The sequence below is a fragment of the Opisthocomus hoazin genome, chromosome 2, assembly GCF_030867145.1.
Source record: "Opisthocomus hoazin isolate bOpiHoa1 chromosome 2, bOpiHoa1.hap1, whole genome shotgun sequence".
NCBI lineage: Eukaryota > Metazoa > Chordata > Aves > Opisthocomiformes > Opisthocomidae > Opisthocomus > Opisthocomus hoazin.
Window position 1 is genome coordinate 121,767,100 of NC_134415.1, and position 18,778 is coordinate 121,785,877.

The 18,778-nt window shown below is 39.5% G+C and overlaps 1 protein-coding gene across 4 annotated transcripts in view; it reads right to left on the reverse strand.

The window, feature by feature from the left end:
* The window catches only part of LDAH (lipid droplet associated hydrolase), a 132,663-nt gene that overhangs the window by 59,389 nt on the left and 54,496 nt on the right, over positions 1 to 18,778 (reverse strand). For all 4 annotated transcript variants that reach the window (XM_075414905.1, XM_075414904.1, XM_075414902.1 and 1 more), the window contains one exon: positions 13,150 to 13,319. In XM_075414905.1, the coding sequence (XP_075271020.1) occupies positions 13,150 to 13,319 (170 nt within the window). The remainder of the gene's footprint in view (positions 1 to 13,149; positions 13,320 to 18,778) is intronic.

Genomic DNA, 18,778 nt, shown 5'->3' on the forward strand with positions numbered 1-18,778 from the left:
AGTAAAATACACTTACAGTAGTCATACTGCTGTTTTAGAATAGAGGAGCAGACATTTAATGTTTTCAAGAACAATTAAGACAGTGAATTCTACTCCTTATTCAGTATTATGCTTCATTTTGGAATTTGAAATGGAGTGGAATGTACTTACAATTTTCCAGTGACCAGAAATGTTGTAACAAAGTTATTAGAAGCATATTGTCATTAACATTAATTGAACTTTCTTACAGGACTCCAAAGGTAACAAGTTTCTGAAATACATTTGTGGTTCCTGGACTTCCACTTAAATGTATACTTAACACTGAATTCCACATAAAAGGGCATACTCCAATTTTCCCCAAATGTCATAGTTAGGTATCCAAACAATAGAAATCAAGCACTTCAAATATTTATACACTGAAATAAATGGAAAAGGAAGTGGATTTCTATTACATTTAATATTGAAGATAACCTCAGTATTAAGAGCACAGAGTGTGATTCTTCAGAAGAAATCTAGGGCTTGATTTCGTTCTCTAAACACAGGTTTACAGTCACTCAACACATCCTCAGGTATCTGAAATGACACATCATGGCACTGGCAAAAATCACCTAGTAATCAAAATAACCAGTAATCAAAGAAATACTAAAAAGACAGGGGAAAAAAATCTCCAGTATTTATCTGAACTTAATTCAACAGTATATGAGAAATGCCCTAAATGCAGTGAATGTGCAATCTAGCCTCTGACGTAAGCACCCCTAGACTTCACTGTAAACCATGAGGAATGAACAAATTAACACTATGGCAGCGCAGGAAATATTTTGAATTACAACACTGTTCATTCGAAGCAACCTCTTCTAACCAGAAGTCCTTCCTCACTGCCTGAGTAACTGTATCACATACAATGAGAGGCAAGAGCTGATGAAGCAGTTCAACTTCTTTGTAAAAGGTTCAGGATTGCTAGCAAAATTACATTTTAATATAGAGCTTCTAGGAACAGATATTGGTTACTAGACTTATAGCGGTGCTCAAATTTTAACTACATGTTTGCAAAATTTATGTTCATTCAGCGTGACCTGGATAGGCTGGAAAGTTGGGCAGAGAGGAACCTGATGAGGTTCAACAAAGCCAAATGCAGGGTCCTGCACCTGGGGAGGAACAACCTCATGCACCAGTACAGGCTTGGGGTGGACCTGCTGGAGAGCAGCTCTGCGGAGAGGGACCTGGGTGTCCTGGTGGACGACAGGTTAACCATGAGCCAGCAGTGTGCCCTGGCTGCCAAGAAAGCCAATGGGATCCTGGGGTGCATCAAGAAGAGTGTGGCCAACAGGACGAGGGAGGTTCTCCTTCCCCTCTACACTGCCCTGGTGAGGCCTCATCTGGAGTACTCTGTCCAGTTCTGGGCTCCCCACTTCAAGAAAGATGAAGAGCTACTGGAGAGAATCCAGCGGAGGGCTACGAGGATGATGAGGGGACTGGAACATCTCCCCTACGAGGAGAGGTTGAGGGAACTGGGCTTGTTCAGCCTGAAGAAGAGAAGGCTGCGAGGGGACCTTATAAATGCTTACAAATATCTGAAGGGTGGGTGTCAAGAGGATGGGGCCAAGCTCTTTTCAGTGGTGCCCAGTGACAGGACAAGGGGCAATGGGGACAAACTGAAGCATAGGAAGTTCCGTCTGAACATGAGGAAGAACTTCTTCCCTCTGAGGGTGACGGAGCCCTGGAACAGGCTGCCCAGAGAGGTTGTGGAGTCTCCTTCTCTGGAGATATTCAAGACCCGCCTGGACAAGGTCCTGTGCAGCCTGCTGTAGGTGACCCTGCTTCGGCAGGAGGGTTGGACTAGATGACCCACAGAGGTCCCTTCCAACCCCTACTATTCTGTGATTCTGTGATTCTGTGAAAAACTCCACAATGTCCCTTCACATGGTCCTTTCATAAGAATTATTTAATGCCCTAATTGACAGCTTTCCCCCTTTTGCTACTCACTTTTAAATTAGCATGAAAACTGCTGATTTCTGGCTCTATTTTCTTGCGTAAAAGCATATTAATTGCAGTAGAAAACCAAAACAAATTCAAGCTATGTGCAACATAACTTGATACCGAATTTTGATCATTTGGTCCAATGCTCCAAGGAGACGAGTCTCTGATTTTCAAGTCCTACGCACACAAATCTGCAGCCAGAATTTCAGAAGATCTCACCAGCCAGCATAAAAAGTTCTTCGGGAAATCTGGCTTTCAAAAGGGTGTTGAGCTCTTTAGAAAACATGTGCTATAAATCCTAATTGTTTTTGAAATTCACTTCTTGTTTTATGTTTACAAATCCCTCATTTTTACAGAATCATTTCACTTAGTTATTATGATATGATCCAAATTTTGGAGATTCAAAATAACAAGATTTTATGAACAAATCTGTAAAAATCCACACTACTTAACAAATCCTGTTATTTTGCCATTTACAATTCTAGCCATCTTTTTATTTTTAGTCCTTCATTTCCTCTTCATTCTCATGTTTTACTTTGGATTCTTGATGAATGATCAGATTCCGCTTCTCAGTTTATTATTCTTACTTTTCTGTTTGTACATTTGGCTACTTAAATGTCTTTTAACTTCATAGAAAAAAATAATTTTTACAAGTTTGTTTGAATTCTGACTACATACATCCGAAATCAGATGTTTCATTAGTAGCAAAATAAACACCATGTTTTTAATAAAAAACAAGTCTCTTGAAATCAAAATTATTGTTATGCTTCCCTACTTTCAGTCATCACAGACCAAAAATAGGTTTTCATATTGTTCCTATATTCAGCTGAGTAGTAAACCACATATGTTGAAGAAGATGACAGAAGTGAAAGTTTTAGTGAACATTATGAACAAAGTCCGGTTTTCCTCAGAAAGTCTTCAGAATTAATTTTCCCCTTTTTCTTCAGGCCTTCTTATTACAGGCTTACAATCTAAAGTTAACTCTATCCCAGTCGAAACCAGGACAGTTTTCATAATGCATACAAGGCAGTATTAAGAATGAATCATATCTATATTTCAAAAGGCTTTTCTAGAAGGCAAACCAGAGCTTTAATACCTTCTGTCTCTTATCACTCTTGTATATTTTTGTTTTTAGGAGAGACATTTAGGAATCAAATGATAAGAAACTGACAGTGTACAGTCTTTAGTCTATATTTAGTAGATACAAAAAGAGTGGATTTAAAAGTTAAGGTTTATTTAATTTAATGTATATCCCTATTTTCTATTTTTAAGACTGTCATATTGCAACCTTTAAGCTTTTTGGTTCTTAAACTGAGTTTCTGAATTGACACTTTTTGGTCAGATACTGAACTCAGCCAGGCAAGTCCACAACTCAGCTACCCTGCCCCCTTTCAGGTGTTGAGAATATGGCAAATCACAGCTTCCATGCGGCTAACATGAGCTGAGCCATGATGTGCTGACACAATGTAAGAGAAACATGACATAAAATATTAGTGAGCAGAATAAAACAAAGCAACTGAAGTCAAGGCTAATTTCAAAAAGCTTTCCTTAGACCAGATAACCAGGCATGAGCTTTGGCCATGTAGGCTGACCATAAGCCTAACCCAGACCCTCCATTCATGCTTCCGTGGTGTACTCTAGGTTTTGGTTTACAAGCTTAAGATCTCAACCACAAAAAAGATCTTGAAAAGGGCCATAGTTCACCAGGTAATCCTCCCCAACATAAAACTGAAAACTGTACACATTCCTGATCTTAAAGTTTCGTGTTGCCAAAATATCCAGAATTTTATTATCGTATGCTGGTAACTTGACCTTCACCTTTCCTTGTTTCTTGCTTGCTACTTCCATGGTTACAAGCAAGAACAAGTCTGGATTGCAGACAGCACAGATACATAAAGTAGAGCTCTGTGGAAATCTCCTTCACTTTTCTCTCTCTCTCTCTCTTTCTCTTTTTTTTTTAGGAGGAACAACTTTAAAGCATAAATCCTGTTATCTCATTATAGAGGAAATTGGATCATTAACTAGCAGGCAGTTACACTCTGTTGACCACAACCTATTCGGTCAACATAACAGTCAGAAGATGGCACCATGTGTAACAGAGTACACAATTTACGATTAAGCACTAATTTCTCTACTTAAAACAAGAAGTCCAGTGAGGGTTATGCAAAAAATTCCATCTGCCTGTTGATAGCTGCATTTTCTTACAGTTAACATTTTTTAAAGTTGTTTTTTTTTTTTTCGGCAGGGAGAGGTAGAAAGGAATATGACTTCATTTCACCATTCTGTGATATGACTGGGACCATTAGGATTGGAGAGTCTGTCACCAAGCCAGCGAAAATCAAGGTTCCTAGTGATCTCCTGGGTGAGCTGACATTCTCCACCCCATTCCACGGTTATCAGCCTTTCATTGACAGCGTTCTGAAGTTTTGTTGAGGTTTTAAATTCAGGCTTGTGGCCTTTTATGAGTGTCCCAGTCAAAAGTCAGTATCTCTCTAGCAAATCTTTGTTTGCCATGAACTCACCCATTATTGATCTTTGCTTTGCAGCCTCCCACCCCAAAGAGAGAAGGTTTTATGTTTGTCTTAGGTTTTCATGTGAAGGTTGTTTTCATTTTCCTTTTTTTAAAAAAAAAATCTCTCCACAAATCTTTGTAGAAAATTTCATGATGCTTCGAAGATACAGTATCTTATTTATCTCCTTTGGTCAGGTTTAATAAATCATCTGCATTACTTCTTGCTTTTTCCAAATAAGAGAGCTGCACAATCTCTGCATATGCATCAAGTTCGTAGTGCTTGCCTTACTAGCTATTCCACTAGATTTCTTGATATTGCCTTAGGCGTCACTGCGAGAATATACTCATCAGAACTTTGTCATCTGTTGCAAGGTGGATTACACAGACTCTGCAATGTGTACACCATCAACTAAAGCAAATTTTAGTCCAATTGCTGGCTCAGACCACCTGTGCTTCCTTGTATATGCTCCCAAAGACTTGCTATCTATCAAGAACTGATAGAGAGAACTGCAAAAAACATATATATCATATAAATACTCCAGTACAGTGACCAGATTAAAATATCCATAAAGTTTAACACACACATCTCACCGAAGGCAGCTGAGCTTCGACTCATCATTCAATCTGTGCAGAACTGTTACAGTCTTTCTTTTTTTGTTACCTCAACACTGAAAGGGGAATGAAGGTGGGTGTGTACCAGCCCAACGTTGTTTGCGTGTTTTTTTAACAGGTAGCTCATTTATCCAGACGGATCGACTGAAGAAGAAAAATACCTCAGACTCGGTGTAGTTTTATATCACGGCCAAGAAATTCGCAGCTCTCTTCACAAGATACACATTTATTTGAAATGTGTACCAATTTCGTTGTGAGATCTGCTAAGTAATAGCCATCTATTTTTTTCCTGCATAATAATTTTGCAGATGTTGTCACTGGTTCTGTATTACTGCAAGTCTTTTACTCATTCTAATTTTTATGATGATTTTTTGCACTTTATCATTTATGCAAAAAACATGAAATTCATATAAAAAAAGGGTTTCTCCATTCTGTTTCTCCAGATCATGGTCCCTACTGCTAGATGTAACCCCATACCCCTATTCCACCCATCAGTGCAATCCATTAAGGAATCAAGAGCAAACAGTTCTCAGCAAGGACAAATCAAAACAAGGCTGCACAAACCAAGGACATTTATTCACGCTTTTACTGTGCTGTTGGTTACACTGCACCCCGGCACAAAGGTCTACGAAGTATAATCCTCTATAGCAGAAAAGACATTACCTCTCTTCATAAATCCATTACCTCTCTTCATAAATCTCCTGGCTATTTTTCTATTTTATGCAGTCTCACTGTATGCTTCAAAAGATCTGAGATAAGCTTACTTTTTCAAGAAAGCATGCAAGGTGGTGAAAAATATATTTCCTCCCTAAGCATATTATAAACATTATAATCGTCAGTGAGATCATCAGAAATGAATTTACCCAGACAACAGCTACGTAAACTGACTTTGTTTAAAGTACTGTGACATCTAATTTAGGTAATCAACATTTGAATTAGATGCTGTTTTGTTAAATAAATTTTCGAAAACGGAATAAAAATTTACAATCCTGCTTATCTCAGGTGTGTTTATATTTCAATTTTCTTTCTACTTCCAAAATGCACTAGAACTCAGGACATCAGAACCTGCTAAATTCGTGTCCTTTCAGAAAATGTTTTCTATAATGATGACACCATCAGTCTTGGATTACACATATAGGTTCTCATCTCAGCAAAATCGGAACTGAACAAATGGCATTGTCTTCCCACAGCCCTTCCCTCATCTATTCATGCTGCTGAGAAGATTCACTTATTATCTCAAAGGTCAGACACACTTAGCAGTCTCTAAAAAATCTCTCTCTTCCAATCTTGTCATCTGACACTACCTGTGGATTTCAAGTAATTCTATACTAAAGAATTCTGTTTTCTTGTAGAAATACGCCTATTTAAAAATATGGCGAATTTTCTCTTTCCTAACAGCATGGAAATGCTTCCCAAATCCATAACTGGGGTTTCAACACAACTGAAACTAAATTATTAATGTAAAGGGTCAACGCGTTGCATTCTATATCACAATAATTCACTTTACAGAGGAATTCTGACATATTTCTCTCTCTTACGGCCTAATTCTGCTTTAACTAAAGTTAGGGGGGAAATTCCCAAGTACTTCAACAGAAAGGAACTAAGTGTTTACCAGAGACAAAAGAATCAACTTGATTCGAGGCAGAAAGGCAGCAGTGAGAAAATCTAATATTTTTCCAAGTGAGATTTTAAACCGTTACAAAACAACTTGCACACTCCTTCCTCCCTCACCACAAGCACTATTCTCATCACATAAAAAGATGTGAAATACAACTCATCCAGCAGAAGGGATCTCTTCGCTGTGATGGCCAATTATGCATTTGCCAACAGTGGCAAAGCAACATTCTCTCCCTGTCCAGTTTCAGCTCTTGGGAGAACCAAAAGCTTCAAAAAAACTAAAAAAAAAAAAGACACCTACTTGAAGCTTCTGTCTTTGGGAAACTATATTTCAAAAAGAGGACTATCTCTGCCAGTAAACTTTGGAGAAGCTTTGATAAGTTACAGAACTGATGTTGACCAACAGATGTGATAAATTAAAGAACATCTGAACATGGAAATATTCCTGAATAACTTAATGTGTGAACACACTCTTCTAGATTATTTGAATCTACAACACATTCAAAAACACTTTGGGTATTGGTGTATGAAATGCTGGACATGAGCCACCAACGTGCACAGGCAGCCCAGAAGGACAACCGTACGCCGGGCTGCATCCCCAGCAGCGTGGCCAGCAGGGCGAGGGGGGGGATTCTGCCCCTCTGCTCCGCTCTGCTGAGACCCCCCAGGAGTCCTGCATCCAGCTCTGGAGCCCCCAGCACAGGGCAGACCTGGACCTGTTGGAGCAGGGCCAGAGGACGCCACAAAGATGATCCGAGGGCTGGAACCCCTCTGCTGTGAGGAAAGGCTGAGAGAGTTGGAGCTGTTCAGCCTGCAGAAGGGAAGGCTGCAGGGAGACCTTATTGTGGCCTTTCAGAACCTGACAGGGCCTATAGAAAAGATGGGGAAAGATCTTTTTAGCAGGGCCTGTTGTGACAGGACAAGGTGTAATGATTTTAAACTGAAAGCGGGTAGATTTATACTGGCTATAAGGAAGAAATTTTTTACCATGAGGGTGGTGAAACACTGGCGCAGGTTGCCCAGAGAGGTGGGAGATGCCCCATCCCTGGAAACATTCAAGGCCAGGTTGGACGGGGCTCTGAGCCACCTGGTCTGGTTGAAGATGTCCCTGCTCACTGCAGGGGTGTTGGGCTAGATGACCTCTAAAGGTCCCTTCCAACCCAAAGCATTCTATGATTCTATGATTATCTTAAGCTATTTTGGAAATGGATTAAGCTATATCAGAAAAAGACCTTTGGTTTAGAACCAGAATGTTTTACATGACTTATTCAGGAATAGCTAATTTGCTTTAAACTTCACAGTCTGTCTTCATGCAAAACAGTATTTATGGATAGATATTCAGACATTGTTAGGAGAGATTTATTTCATTTCTTCTGTAAGTGAATATTTATTGCATTCTATGTTGCACACAAAGATACATTGCAATGCAAAGTATCTATTGCCATTTTTCACTGGTTTAGTAAAGCTTCTTTGAAAACAACTGCCTCTGCAGATAGAGGTAATTTCCCACACATGCTGAAAAAAAAAGAAAAGCTCTCTAGCCAAGAGACGGCAAAGACAAGGGTGTTTTGAAATTTTGTAGGGCAATCAATGTCCTTGTCAGACGGGCCATGTGCAGAGATATCTTCTCCCACTAAGTTGTGTTGCAAAGGGCTGCAGGTAAACAGCAAGAAGTAGATTTCTCGAAAACAGAAAAAAAACCCTAACAGAGTCATGACATCTGTCCTTCTGTTCTGTACCTGTAGGCCATCAAAGTTTCCAAGCAAGCTGTTCACAACAGATGGAACGTGGCCTTTTGGTTGAAGTACGAAACCACAAAATGAGAACTACATATGTCACGCTACAGGTGAGATTTAGGGGAGCAACAAGGGCAATAACAGACTCCATGACTAACAGTGCAACAACAGAAACTTTGGAGAAAGATTAATCTATCATCAGCTAAATCTAAAAAAGAATGATAAAATATATTTCTGGTTTTCTCTAACTAACAACAACGTTTCCTAGATGAAAGCTCCTTTGCTTTTTTAACTAAATATTCTGAAAAATTTAAAAAATAAGAAATAAATAAAGCTTCCATGCACATACAGGAGCATAATTTAAAATAACTATATTCAAAAAGCTCCAACAAAATGCTTCCCACTGAGGTCATTCGATCGCTGTGATCACTAATAATACTAATAATGGGTGAAACATTCTTATATGAATCATGGAATTATAGAATCATAGACTGGTGTGGGTTGGAAGGGACCTTAAAGATCATCTGTTTCCAACCCCGCTGCCATGAGCAGGGACACCTTCCACCAGACCAGGTTGCTCAGAGCTCCATCCAACCTGGCCTTGAACACTGCCAGGGAGAGGGCATCCACGACTTCCCTGGGCAACCTGTGCCAGTGTTTCACCACCCTCATGGTGAAGAATTTCTTCCTAATACCTAATCTAAATCTGCCCTCTTTTAGTTTAGAGCCGCTCCCCCTTGTCCTGTCACTACACACCCTTGTGAAAAGTCTCTCTCCATCCTTCCTGTAGGCCCCCTTCAGCTACCCGAAGGCTGCTAGAAGGTCACCCCGGAGACTTCTCTTCTCTTCATTGGCTGAACAGCCCCAAATCTGTTAGCCTGTCCTTGTAGGAGAGGTACTCCAGCCCTAATATGGATTAGAAACTGGCTAAACAGACAGAAAACCAACAGAAGGGATATATAGCCAATTTCACTAGTTCAAAAGGTTAATAAAAAATGCCCAATACCTCCTGTTAGACACATTTATTTATAAAAGGGAATGAATAGCACCAACATTTTATACATCTTAAAATAATTTAGAATAGTCAGCATTGAAGAAATGTTTGCTGAACTCAACAAAGCTTGGTTAGCAGACAGCCTCCTGATGGGTGAAAGTCAGTACTGATTAATAAAGAATAAGACAGCGCAGAAACCTTCTAAGCTATGTACATTACTAGATCCTGAACAAGTTGTAGCTCCTCAAGTGAAAGACCTGAATGCAATTTGTATACAGACAAAAGAAAAAACATGCAAATATAGTTATTCTACTGTAGGAAATTGTGGAATCACTAAATGCAAACTATGTTATTTTGTTTCTCTCATCACACTTCTCGAAAGGAAGTACAGACCCACAGATTTCTGTCTGGAAGAGAACACAGTGAAGGAAAGATAAGGCAGATGCACATGAACATGTGCACCAAAATGATGTGACAGGGTTTCCAAGGTATGAACTTGTTTTATACACAACTATTCCAACTTCTGTTTTGTTAGCTATTATTCATAAATCAACTAAATTCTAGCATTACCCAATAATCTTTGGCACCATTGAGCCACAGTAGCAATGCATGGTATTGAATGACATATTACAGAAATTTTATTTGCTTAAACTGATATGTACTCAGAGGTTTTAAACTCTTCTCAATGAGTTTTACCGGAAGAGCAATGCTTAGATTCTGCAATGATTTCACTCATTAATAAGTGTTAATTTATTACCACAAAGGTGCTGGCACTTCAAAAGCATCGTTGCAAATGGAAGACTAAAGTTGTAACAGATTGAATTTCATTAGTTAGGACATATATCAATCTTTTGATTACATTAATGATTAAACAGACTGTTTTAGGAAGTAGTGTTGAAAGCAAAGAACAAGGAAAACCTCCAAGCAAGGAGTTGTATTTTAGAAGCGAATGCCTGGAGGATATAGCATACTTGTAAGTAAGTTAGGCTACAGCTCCAACAAATGAGAAAACAATTTTGTCACTCTGCTTCATTTTTCAGTTCTGCTGGCTGAAGAAAAGCAAAGAAGATTACGAGGTTAAGACCAAGTATCAAGCAAGCTGTACATTATTGCAATTTTCCATCTCTACACAGTGAGGCTGATTAACTTTTTTCCTTCCCAGTGTTGAAATTCTTCAGCAGCCTGACAAACTCTGGATGCTCCACTTCCCACGACAAGGCGAATCTTGTTAAGATTTGATGCCCACCATGACAGCTGAGAGGTGTTCGCAGTTATAGGAGTGAAAGCAAACAGGAACTATTCCCTGGTCCTGCCATGGTATAGGATGGCATAGGATGGTCTGTATCCACATGGCTGAATCTGCCCCTGCCTAAAACCGGGATGTCTGCACCTGGACTGACCACTGCGAATGGTCCTGGGCCTCTGCCTAGCCCAGAACCATGCCAGCGTGTTGCCTGGGAGCTGCTGGCTGCTTTGGGTCAAAAAGCCTCTTGGAGACTCATCCAAAAATGCCACTGCATAGTACTCAAATCCAGGTAGTAGCCTCACTTAGTTACAAGTGTGGATGTAACCTGTGTGATCCTTCTTTACTAATTAGACTTCAGCCTAAGACTAACTTCGTGTTAAGGGGTCTCCTGAAGAAAGTGTTAACAGAAGCCTCCCTTAGAGTCAACAGGAAAACAGGGATGGGGTCTAAAACTGAGTTTATCCTGGGGTAAACTGGCAATTTGTTTCATTTCTCTTTTAATGAAATAAGAAAGCATATTTCACAGTTGTGAAACAGAAGTTTAAGCAAAAAAAACACAGTACCTCATTTACCTGCAGAGCACAAGAGCCCAAGAAGTGAGCAGCATTCAAAACCGACAGCTGAAGGGCAACCAAGAAGGAGAGATAAGAAGATAGCACTTTCTCCTCTTCATGCGTGCTAGCTTAAGTTCCTCATGCTCCCTCAGCATTGTACAAGAGAGGGACAATCTAGTCTATGTCTGTTAGATTATGAAAGGGCTTTAAATTGGGTAACAAAAATCAAATCTGCTAAACATATGCTCCAAATGTAAACATTTACTGAATTATTTGAACAATAAATACAACACATTAACCTCTAGCTCAGAATAATAAACTGTAAGCAATCAAAGGCTCTTAAAGCAGAGAATTTAAGACCAAAACCAAAACTCATGTAATAAAAGAGTATCACATAAGAACTACACAAAAATAAAATCAAATGATCTAGCTACTAAAATACACATATGTGCTCAAAATCTTGTGGGAATCAAATATTCCAGTAAAAATAAAGGGAGAGATGGAAACACAAGTTTCTTATTATCGCACTTCATTTGTTATAAAAGCTAACAGTTAACTTATTTTTGGCAAAGGGACAAAGGTTGCACAACACTCTGGCTTACACAAGTATCTTCTATTGTTAAATGCATCTTAAATGTAGCTTTGTGATATATTAACTTCAAGCCCGTAGTGCACATGCAGTCTAAGAGTGTCCCAAAGATACCTACGTTTCAAAATATTGATGAATAGCACACTGCCACTATCCAGTGAGCCAGGTGTAAAAAATTACTCAACAATTCATAGTTTAATTGAAACCAGAGAAAATCATTTGTGTACTAAAGACTGTACAGATGTTAACCAAATAAAAGTTGGTATTTTTGGACAAATTACTGCATATGATATTTTCTAGAACACTCCCTCTTGAAAAGATAAAACAGCAATAAAAGTTGTCTCAAAAAAAAATGACCTTGTTTATAACCATGAAATGAAATATGCCTGTGGAAATGCATCAGGTTAAACTCATGTTTCACGTTTTCAGTTGCTGTTTGCTTGAAAGGGAAAAAAAAAGTTAGATGTGCAGTGGAAATGGTTATGAAGAAGTGAGGGAGCCTACTCATGCATATATTAAACACAGACTTTACACTAAAGCTGCCCTTCCTTCCACTGAAGATTTTATAATATAAAGGAAGAGGCAATGATTTAGCAGTGAGTGAATGTTTAAGAATAAAATTCAGTATTCTTCATTCATCATCCACTAGCAGAGTGAGTTATTAATGACCACTACCAATTCGCCATTTCCAGAGTTGCAAGGACAGGGTCCTGCCTCAGCCTTCTCATTGCTTTATGGTGACGAAACATGTTCAGGTTCACAGGAACATGCAGTAACACCTCCCACTCTCATCGAGTTACACAAACCAAGACTGAGTTGCAGAAGCAATGATATAAGCACATGTATTAAAAAACCCACATCCTTCATTGTAGTACTCATCACAATTTACATTACTATTCTTTTCCACACATTTCCCCACGTATAGGCAGCAATCTGCTTGCCTTGAGATAAGAAGCTGCTACTAAAATCATAATCAGTCCTAATTTTTGGTGTAGTAACACAACGTAATTGCCAAATATCTAGTGATCTGTTTATAGGTTATTTAAAGATGAGAAGACAACATGGAAGTCCCAAATATATTTATCATAATTATTAATAATTTATACTACAAAGGCATTTAAAGGTCTAAATTCAGAGTGAGACCTTTCTTTTCCATCAAATGACTTTATTATATGTTGTTAGGATTAGTCATTAACGTTTTTACTTCATTCTAGTTGAAAATTTGTGTATGGCAGAATAGAGCTTCCACAGGAAAGACACGGCATTACCCATAGGCTAAGCATGTGCACTGCTTTGCTAATAATATAAATACCATTCTATAAGGTTAATGTACCTGAAGTTCTGATGCTCGCTTCATCATCTCCAGTGTGATGTAGCAACCAATAGAATGAGCAATCAATACCAGCTTTATATCTTTTGATACATTCTTTTTGAGGAAGTTCAGCTTATGCTCTACTTGTCCATTAAGTCCAAAAACATCCTCTAGCTCCTTAATATCTGTGTCTGAAACATAAAAGAAAAGAAGTCCTTTGTTTCAATAATAGAAATTTCAAGTATCTCATTTTTCTTCACTTCTTTGGAAAACTCTGAAAGAAATAAACTTTTTAATTAAAAAAAAAAAAACAACAACAACAAAACTCAAACTTAAAAATTTAATTTTAAGTTACTACCAATGGTAAATATAGACTGATGAAGCACATGTACAGGATGTGAAGCCTTATATGTAGCTGTGGAACCAGGCAAGGATACAGAAACATATGGAACTTGATGACACATCACATAGCATTATGTTCCCCCTCATTCAGTACAACACCAAACTCAAGGCAATGGATCAGCTTAAATGAATCCAACTTTACACTGAGAGATCAGGACCTACAACTGCAATACTGGACAGGAACAAGAGTCCCTTCACTCCAGACAAACTATCATATATGTTATGATGCACTACGAACCTTCAGATACCCAAAATCTACTGTCTTAATATAAATATGCACGAAAAAGTCCCATGGAACAAGGTAAAATATGAAGTGCATACGTGGCAACACGGAGCGCTAGCACTTGCATAAGCTACCCCTATTTAGGCAGGTGCTTATCATTGTCAATCCAGCTACAAAAAGGAAGACCAAGTTAGAGCTTCATGGTTCTAGGCTATTGTGCAATTCCATTCCTGTTTTTCCAGGAACCTCCTAAAGGAGCTTGGGCAATCACTTATGATTACTTATACTAATTACTACTTATATTATTATGAATCGCTTCGCTACTTGCTTCCTGGCCAGTCAACAAGACAAGGATGATCTGGTGCCTGTAACAATTTACAACAATTTGGGTATCTTCAACTCTTGCTCATGAGGTGGGTGACATGGCTCTCAAGTTCCTGAATCTAAGGGGGTTCACAGCTCTTTCACCTGCTAGAAAAGTGTTCTACCCACTAAACTAACAGCTAAATTAAGGATACACCACTCCAGTTTAAGGTGGGTTACTCGATGGAAAAGACTGTAAGAAGAAATACTGAGAAAAAGAATGAAAGAAAAGAGGCAGAAAGCATGCAGGAACGTATGCCTATAGCTTACCTGAAAGAGATGTATTGGTACTAATACCACGTAATCTCTTAAATCCACACTATTATCTCAGAGCTCAATTTCATACTCCAGTTTAAATCCCTGATCTTTTATACTGCATGTTGACTTGCATCAATCTTTTACATTGTATGTTGACTTGCAATGCAGCTTCAGTCTAGAATAAGCCAAATTCCCTTGCAGCAAGATTCAGACACATGATGGGGACTGGCTCATCACTGAGCCATGGTCCTACAGACAGCATACAGGTTCCCGACAAAAGCCACCCACTTCTAACAATTCAGGAGCAGCTAACAGAGGTAGCACACACACAGACCTCACCAGCCCACCATGTATTAGGTGTTTAACTTCCCACTTGGTTTTTTCTGATGTCCTCTGCATCAGTTCCCTATGTGAAAAATAAATGTGGAAGAAAGTATCCATCAGGTAGAGACACTGACAGATACATATATCAGAGGGACTGACAGGCACTGAAAAACCACGGTAAAAGAAAGTTAGCTAGTAGCATAGATCCATTTCAGATGTAGTTGAGTTTGTGCCTGCTTGGAGAATGTGGTAACAGAAGCCTTTTTGCCTCTGTCTGAGAATATCTCTCATGAAATAATGAAGGCTGGCTGTTTATTAACATGCACGTGGTAAATTTGACGGCAATTGGTCAGTAATCTCAAATGCTAAAAAACACTAATGCTACTGCAGTGAAGTTATCAGGGGGTTGACAGTGATAGCATTAATTGGTAGCCTAAGTGGGCTGGCACTATATTGCCTTTTTGATCATCTACATGAAACATAACCTTTTGAAGAAAAATAATTGCTAAAGCATGTGTTCTGATGCCTTTTTACTGAGATAAAGTTATTATCATAGACATCACAACAAAGAAGTTCTTCAGTTAAACTAGTATTTCTACTAAAACTACTAATGATCATATCCCAGCATAATTTATAATAGTTTACTCTAAATGAAAAAGGGGTTTACTAAAACACACTCAAGGAATGCAAAACTAGATGAGAAGTAATAATTTTCCTATTAGGCTTTCTACAAGTAACGGAAAACAAAGAGCTTGTTCTGTTTTCCGAAACCCTAAATAAAAGCTTAAGGCCAAAACATTGTTTTTAAACTTAGCTTCTATTTTCAGCAAAAGCTGTCTTCCCTACTTTTTATTTATTTACACAGCAGCTTACCCTCATGAAGGAGTAGGCTGTCTACATCACAAGTCTAATTAAGGGTACACATAACATATAAAACACAGAACACTAGAAATATGATGGCCCACTGGATACAGCAAGTAGTGAAAGAGTATATTATGCTGAGTATACCTATGTTACTGTGTGTTGGGTTGAGCAGATCAACTTTCCCTTCTAAACATTTACTGCCATTTCCACACCATTTTATTCAGGCACTGCCATCTCCAGAGATTTATCAAGATGTCTTTTAATGTTTGACATTCCATTCATAGCTTTAGTTCTTAAAAATGAGTGATTTAAAAAAATTTCAGCTTATTTTCAGGTTAGAGCAAAGGAAAGTGAAGTAAAGTAGGTGTATAAATCTTCTACAGAACTTCTCATGGTTGACAAGACCCCAGAATCCAAGCAGGAAACAACCCAAATTTTTATTAATGGCTGCACTTCACTACATGAATTCAGTACCTGCAACAAGAGATGCTGAATGTTTCTGCAACGAAATTAATAAACAATACAGCAATGACAGTCTAGCCCAGTCTCAACATCTTCCAGATTAAGGTGGATAGCTATGTTACACAAATACAGTTAATTATTTCAGTTATTTAAGACATTAGATATCTAATTTAATATTTAGTTACCTAATAAATAGCAGCTTAGAGATTCAGGGCAACATTTATAGCTACTGCTGATTTCAGCAAAGATCATAGAATCATAGAATGATAAGGGTTGGAAGGGACCTTAAAGATCATTTGCTTCCAAACCCCCTGCCATGGGCAGGGACATCTTCCACCAGACCAAGTTGCTCAGAGCTCCATCCAACCTGGCCTTGAACACTGCCAGGGAGAGGGCATCCACGACTTCCCTGGGCAACCTGTGCCAGTGTTTCACCACCCTCATGGTGAAGAATTTCTTCCTAATACCTAATCTAAATCTATCCTCTTTTAGTTTACAGCCATTCCCGCTTGTCCTATCACTACAGACCCTTGTGAAAAGTCCCTCTCCATCCTTCCTGTAGGCCCCTGCAGGCACTGGAAGGCTGCTATAAGCTCACCCCGGAGCCTTAGTTTAAGATGTGCCTATTCAGAAGCAGTTCTGTTGCCAAAGAAAGAACACTGAGGAAGGATACGCATCATACAGCTGGGGATTAAGAGTAGAGTGAAAATAAGGGCTTTTTCCTCATTTGCCCAGACTTGAGTTTCAGACTCCAGCACGCCCAACTCCAGCCTGTGCACTAGTGCTTTCTTAAGGGAGCAGCGGAGAGCAGAGCAGAACTCCCAGAAGCAGTTTTTAATCAGATGGGTTAGTTACGATTGGTGATGATCAGAGACTGGTTCATGCTGGGCCAAAGCATCCTCAGCGCAGCCCTGCTCAGCCCCACTCAGAGCAAGGATGCTCAGACTCCCATGTCTACTGGCCTGTGTTACACACACGTACAATCTCTGTCCCCAGAGACCTGCTTCAGCTGTTTAATGCAACTTTTCCTGTTCTTCTGAAACAGTGGTTTGTTGCCAAGCCAAATCACGTTGGCACTGCTCCCAGAGAAGCCACACCGGAGGATGAGTGTGCCGCGTGGGGTCTGGTGAGCCACACGCAAAACGCTCCTCATCACAGACTGACCCTGCACTCTCGTCAGGCAAAACTCCAAAGTCACGTAACCCTGTATTGAAACACACATCCTATTTTATTTCTGGACAAATATTAAATTGCCCACGTCCCATGTCAGTTCATGTCTCCCCAACACAAACGCTGTGCTTCTAATAGTCCAAAACATGTGAGAGCTGGGCTGCATCACAGATTCGGAAGACTTCTTTATTTATTTTACAGAATAAAATCACCCAGGGATTATCCAAAATCAACATTAATTTCTTGGGTGGAGAAGCTTAAACGGGTTCTTTATATAAGCAAACAGACTTGCACAAACACACTGGCAGTCAGCTCTCCGATGGCTCTACATCAGAGCAGGGACCAGAGTTACTTCACCTCAGGTGCGGAATAAATGGCACGGCTGAAGGAGAGCTCATTTACGCAGTTTTCAGATAGTAGAAATTATACGACTCGTACCTTATACTCCACACATCCCATCTGGGCCAAGCATGTGATTTTAAGACTTTATTTAGCTGAAGTGTATTGAAAGAAATACTGTCTATATTTTCTTTGGCAAAGCATTAATCTTCTGATGTGCTTTCGGAAAAACAAATGTGCACTTTAATGAATCTCTTTTTCTGACCTCTGCTAAACCCACAGTCAGAAAACAATGATAGATTAAAATAAAGTGTTTGCTCTAAGATTAGTCGACAAGTTAATCTTGCTAGGAAAGAGGACTTCAGTTTTCAGGGAAATAACAGAGAACTCTGTTTGTTTTCCTGCTGTGTATGCAAGGGAAATTCTCAGGCAGAAAAAAAAGTGTATCAGTTATATGAGCAGACTTTATACTGGAAATTCATAAAATTTAGCCTTTCATCAAAAAGTCTCCAAAAATCATAGACTCCTCCTTACTCGATGACTACAAGAGATACTGGAGGCCAGATTATAGAATCATAGACTGGTTTGGGTTGGAAGAGACCCTACAGATCATCTAGCTCCAACCCCGCTGCCATGAGCAGGGACACCTTCCACCAGACCAGGTTGCTCAGAGCTCCATCCAACCTGGCCTTGAACACTGCCAGGGAGGGGGCAGCCACAGCTTTCCTGGGCAAGCTGTGCCAGGGCCTCACCACCCTCACAGTAAAGAATTTATTCCTAATATCTAATCTAAATCTCCCCTCTTTCAGTTTAAAGCCAATCCCCCTTGTCCTATCCCAACACGGCCTTGTAAAAAGTCCCTCTCCAGCTTTTTTGTAGGCTCCCTTTACATACCAGAAGGCCACAATAAGGCCTCCCTAGAGACTTCTCCAGGCGGAACAATGCCAACTCTTTCAGCCTTTCCTCACAGGAGAGGTGTTTCAGCCCTCTGACCAGATTTTCCAACACTACTCTCAAATTTGTGCATATAATTTCTGCATGTCTTTGTACTTGCCTAATTTCAGAAGGGAATGCTTGTGCGTCCAAACTCGCAACTACCGTGGTCACAACAGGTGACTGAACATTTGACCTTAGGACACATGGACACTTGTCCCCTTGTCATGGAGTGACTTCTAAGTCTGTCCCAGGATCTGCTCATACACAAGGCCTTCAAATTACTCGGGAACAAGTAAGGAACTGTGTGAA